Source organism: Sinohyriopsis cumingii, chromosome 8 (assembly GCF_028554795.1).
Source record: "Sinohyriopsis cumingii isolate HCF-2022 chromosome 8, ASM2855479v2, whole genome shotgun sequence".
Lineage (NCBI taxonomy): Eukaryota > Metazoa > Mollusca > Bivalvia > Unionida > Unionidae > Sinohyriopsis > Sinohyriopsis cumingii.
Window position 1 is genome coordinate 108,038,943 of NC_142968.1, and position 6,000 is coordinate 108,044,942.

Sequence of the window (6,000 nt, forward strand, 5' to 3'; positions counted from 1 at the left end):
CTCAAAGGCCACTGCTTAAAACAGGTGACTGCTTAATATAAGATAATTTTAGTGCAGAGTTGACTGTACAGTTTTATTGTTACATGAACTACAAAATGTACAATGTCATCACAAATGAGATAAAGATAACATGGGGCCCAATAATCTCTGCTACCCCATCTATCCCTTCCTCCTCCCCAGTACCATAAATGAATATACATACATACATACATACGTACATACATACATACTTACATACAAACATATATATATATATATATATATATATATATATATATATATACTCACTAGAAAAAATCTTTCATTTTATCATATACTATATATAATACTGATACGTGCTTTGTGCACCAAAAATGAACTTCAGCATACCCTGTTCATTATAATGCATTCAAACAAGTCAATTTTGAATGCAGAAAAAATTCCTAAAAATAACAGTGAAATCAACTAACAACAGTGTATGTGGAAATTTCAAAAGTTAGAATCGGAGACTCAGATCCTGGAAAAATATTTGGACTCCCAATTCTAAAATCAACATTAGCCTAAAGTATTATTTTGTTACCAAATATTTTAATGATATAAGTATAAATTTTAGCATTAATATGAAGACAATAAATTAAGTTTTTAAATATATGTTGCTATGAACATAAAATTAACTTCATTATGGTTAATAAAAAAACATTAATTAAGTTGTAAGTGTTTTAATATGATCTTGAATGCATTATGATATTCCATATCCAAATTATAAAGTGACCAAACAAGGTTTTAACTATTATTTGTTTTCGATCCTTGACATGGATATCATAGGTATTTTCTTACAAAGGAAATATCAAGCTGAACTATAATTTTCCATTTGGTCACAAACTTGAGTCCCATGAAATTTTTGACATGTTTGATTATTTGGTTTCCTAGAAAGGGGCTGCAGTGTTCAATGTTCTGTTCCAGATCTTGAGCTCATTTAACTTTATTCTTCACTGATTCAATTTTAGTCTTACCTATCAATTATCAGTGTTTTAATTAGCATTTTCATCTCCGTCTGATATATTTTTTCTTCTCAAACAAATAACTCAATGAGATTATCATAAATTACTTCTTTTTCGAAATATCTTCCTTCACAACTCGTCTCTCAAAAGATCACTCCAAACTCAAAAATACATTATTCTAGCAGATCAGCTGTGTGTTTGCAATCAAATTCTGCTGACTTGAGGAATAATCTTGAATTTTACTAAAAATAATTGTTAGTTAAACTGAAATAAATGATCTGAAACAATTGACACCATTTGGCAATTTCGGTGATCATCACCAAAAATGAAATATGCATCACATTCTCTGTTGCAAACAAGAGACTGTGAACTTCCAGGCCAAATAAATGAAATATGCATCACATTCTCTGTTGCAAACAAGAGACTGTGAACTTCCAGGCCAAATAAATGAAATATGCATCACATTCTCTGTTGCAAACAAGAGACTGTGAACTTCCAGGCCAAGTAAATGAAATATGCATCACATTCTCTGTTGCAAATAGAAGACTGTGAACTTCCAGGCCAAATAAATCTCGAAAAGTTTCATTTTAAGACCAATGTATAATATACTTTTTATAATGGTGTGCAATAACAGTCTAAATATCCTAGTAGACATTTATTATACCTTTTGTTTGAAATAAGACTTGAAATTAGTCACAATTCTTTCCAAATGTAAATAGCTGATTCTTTTTTTAAAAATTGACATGTACATGCAGCATGCTTTTTGAAAATGTTAGACATTTTCAGGACTCCAATTCAGTGTTTTTATTGGTCAATATAGAAAATACTTGTATTTTTTTACACCAATTCAGGCATACCAGAGAATCCTGATACTGTACTTTAAAGAAAGAATACTTTTGTTTCCCTTTAAACGTTTTTTTCTTTTTAAACAATTTACACTAATAAAAGTTGTTTGAGTTTCCAATGTAAAACCAACACAAACTTTGATAAAAGAAATGCATCTGTCTGAAAGTCTATTCTATAAAAAGTGTGGTCTTTTTCTTTTTCAGTTTATTTTATTCTCTTACCTGCTTCTTCTTCATCTCCTCCTGCAGCTTCTCCTTCACCATGCTCCTCCTCCTTTTCTACAGCACTCTGGTTAATGTCACCCTCCATTTCTTCTCCTCCTGCCTCCTTGGACTCAGCTGTCTGTTCTCCATCTAGTCAAGTATGAAGAGTATACTGCAAAAACTTTGTAAAGAGCTTTTTTATATTTTAGTCTGCATATTTATAACCTTCATCACATTCTGAATTCTCCCCAATGTGAGAACTGTAAGAAATTTTGTTTTACCAGTTGTCTTATACCTTGTATCAGACCAAGGGATATCATTACACACAGACATATAAGTGTATAAAAAGTGTTGGGGAAAAATAATTTCATTTTTTTTTTGTTATCCCCATTACAGATATTTTTCAAAACGAAAAGGATGAAGCAAAATAAGAGTGATAAAATAAACATACATGTATATATATTCTATCTGGGTACTGCAGATTCATAACCACTGTTGCATTTTTAATTGAAATTAGCCAAAGGATTGCTGAAAATGTCTATCATTTCTATGCCATGACAAAATTACTTGAATGAGAAATTTTTTTAAAGAAATACTTGATAGTGGAGGTGGATGGGAATGAAGCAAGGTGAACACTCCACATTGTGACCACAATGCACATTGACTAAATACTAGTTCTTATAAGGCCTTTCACAATGGTTTGTGCTCTTCTCTTTCTTACCCTCTTTCACATCAGGTTTTTGTTCTTCTCCATCCTTTTTATCTCCTTCTCCTCCTTGGTCATCTACTGTTTCCTGCCCAGTTTTCCCTTGTGTTTCTTCTACCTGATCCTCCTTATCACCAGCTCTTTCCTTGCCCTCAGCTGTAACTAATTCACTTTCTTCCACTGTTGGCTCAACCTCTGCCTGCAATTGCTCTGTTTGTGGCTCTTCCTGTTGCTCCTGCATTAACTCAGCCTCCACTGGTTTCTCTTCTTGTATTTGCTCAGTCTCTGTTGGGTCTTCCTCAGCTGTTTCTGCCTGTTCTGGCTCTTTATCTGAAGATATATGAACATATATAGTGATAATATGATAATATGATTTAATGGCAAAACTCATTAGTTTTTTAATTTAAATATTTAAATAAACCATTGGTTAAAATGATTGAAATAAAGGTAAGCAGTGTTTGTCTTTGTGTTTGCTATGCAGCAATTCATAGTGTTGAGTAACTTATTTTGCAAAAGAACTGTGGTTGCTGGTTGCATTCTGCTGTAAATGACAGGTGGTTACTCACAGAAAAGGTCACTCAAGACTGGTTTTACTGCACCAATTTTGCCAGACCGTACATGCCAGGCCAGGAGACTAAAAATTGGAATAGTTGCCCCAAGCAATACTTTTGTTACTATAATCAAGAAATCCCAACTGTTGGATAGGATACAATTCTTTGAAAGAAGAGGGAAGTATTCCTCTTTCATTAAATTATTACAGTAAACTCAAAAGTAAAGACACCGCTTACCTGTGCATTTACAAATACAAAATATGCAATGTGGAATCCAGTTTAAAATATTCTCTTCTTAAATCAAGCATCCAGAATTTTATTATTGTTATTTTGCTGAATACCGTATTTAAAAAAGAACATGAATATTTAATAGTCCTAACAAATTCATAACATATGCTTGCAAAAGAAGTAATCAGCTTGCCTACACAGCTATAGCCTGTAGTTAATCAGTTTGTCAAAAACTATTTCTGACCATGTCTAAGGTAACTGAATCTTATATTTATCTACTAGCCACATAACTTTTATTCATCTCCTGATTAATGGTCGACTAATATATTTTTTTAAACATATTTAACAAACATGATGATTTTACCATATTATCTCAATATTTACAGTGGGTTCCGCCCTTGTCTTTCAAAGAATCTGTTTTAAAATGATTCAGTGGTACTTTAAAATTTAATACCATTTTAATTAAATTTAATATGGTTTAAATTTTATACCTTATCAACATGAGTCAAATACTATGTCTTAATAAATCTAATAATGAATGATAAACAAATCAGGTAGACATAAATATTTTCAATATAATGGAAATTCTGTTCACATGTGCAGTTGTAAGAACCAAGCCAAATTAGTAAACTGCAAACTATCCAGAAATCTACTAAACAGAATATTGGACATTGACTGCTGTAAGCTCCAACCATTTTCTTTATCTGCAATATCCTGCAGATTATGAACATGTCTAAATGCTCACTCGTTTTCCTGGGGACAACCAGTCTTACAACATAAGACCTTGACCCTGATATTTATGTTTTGGGCATTGAGGTCTTACTGCCCATATAACAGCACTGTGTAGCATGTTCAGATGTTGATTAACATTGGAACATTGGAGGTCTTATATTGCAGGACTAGGGGACACCCTGCAAAGCAGCACTTAAGAAAAAATAAAATAAAAAATAAAAAAATGGGATTCTTCTGTCTGAACTGGCAGATCTGCTTCAAAATCTGACAAAACTGAAACATGCTGCAAGTGTACGTGTTTGGAAAATTAGTATTTCGCCCCCATCTGGGTTTGAACTAAGGAGATAGCTTGGACTTAGTCCTACATGTAAGACCTCGATGCTGATATTTATGTTCTGGGCATCACAGTTTTACTGCCTAATTAATGGCACTGTGTAGCGTGTCTTGATGTCGACTAACATTGTAAAGAAAGTAAAATTTTCATCTGCGTGGGTTCAAGTCTCGGATTCAACCAATGTGGGTATGTGAGAAAGCTTGCCAGTAGCTTCTCATGGGTCGGTGGTTCTTTCCGAGGTTTTCCCGGGTTCTTCCTCCACCAATAATACTGGCCGCCATGTATAGCCTATCATGTGCTGAAAAATGGCGTTGAACCCAAAAACAACAACAACAACAAAGTAAAATTTTCAGGAATATCTCACACAACTGGTAACTAAAATAATGATGCTTTTCTACAAAGTAAAGTCGTAATGTTTTAGTCAGACTTTACTTACTCTGATGTCTTTTCTCTAATAAATTCAATTCTCACAAAAGAAATGGACCTGTTTTCAAGTTTTGTTGGTCTGCATTTCAGTTGGCTGGAAAGCGATGAAAGCCGGGAATGCCGAAATCAAGTTAAGTTGAAATATTATTCTTTAACAAAATGAATAAAAAAATATATTACACCTACTGGAACTGTAAGCAACGTTTCGTTTTGTTCAAGAAACATATCTTCCACACGAACCTACTTGAACATACTTTGGCAATGCCTAGACTACCGTTGCATTTCAACAAATTCAAATGTATGTCAGCAGAAAATGAAAATGCATCCATTTGCAAATGTCAGATTTTGATTCCATCAGGATAAAAACAGCACCATAAGTATATTAATTGCATATCAATTTGTGGAAGAGTGTTGATAATGGTCTGCCAAGTGTGTGAGATATTCCTGAAACTTTGACTACTCGTTCCGATGGCAACCAACATCGGAACACGCTATACATGCCTTTATTTGGGTAGTAAGACATAGCACTAAAACAAAAATAGCATGTGCTATGTCTTAAATTCTAGGACTAGCTTGTAACTTTCGCATAAAAAACCTTCATTCTACGATAATTTTTGTGTAAAAGTCTGGCAGCCGAGCTTTTTAATGACTGTCGCTCAAGCATCTTTCTCCACATTTCTCTTAATTTTAATTAGAGCTGCGTGAACAGAATGCAATTTTGTTTATATAAAAAAAGCCGTGTGGACCTGTGTCGAATGTATCAAGTTGTTCTAAATTAGTTTGTGATTTCAGTAAATTGACGTCCCCAATTGCTTTGATGCCCCTGATTAATAATATATGTCAACAACATTTATTTTTGTGTCATATTTACAAATTTAAAGAGAACTTAAGAGGCAGTTTACCAGCCGCTTCTGGCTTTGGGGAAGCGGGCTTCTCTTCTTCGTCCATCTTGAAATTTACCTTGTTGCTATGTTTCCTGCGCATGACACACATC

At 33.5% G+C, this 6,000-nt stretch overlaps 1 protein-coding gene across 2 annotated transcripts in view; it reads right to left on the reverse strand.

Annotated features, from left to right (window-relative positions):
* The window catches only part of LOC149794343 (cilia- and flagella-associated protein 44-like), a 108,068-nt gene extending 102,068 nt beyond the window's left edge, over window positions 1-6,000 (reverse strand). For both annotated transcript variants that reach the window (XM_089968493.1, XM_089968492.1), the window contains exons 1-3: window positions 5,909-6,000; window positions 2,751-3,065; window positions 2,048-2,179 (exon numbers count right to left, since the gene is read on the reverse strand). In XM_089968493.1, the coding sequence (XP_089824619.1) occupies window positions 2,048-2,179; window positions 2,751-3,065; window positions 5,909-5,999 (538 nt within the window). In that variant the 5' untranslated portion in view covers window position 6,000. The remainder of the gene's footprint in view (window positions 1-2,047; window positions 2,180-2,750; window positions 3,066-5,908) is intronic.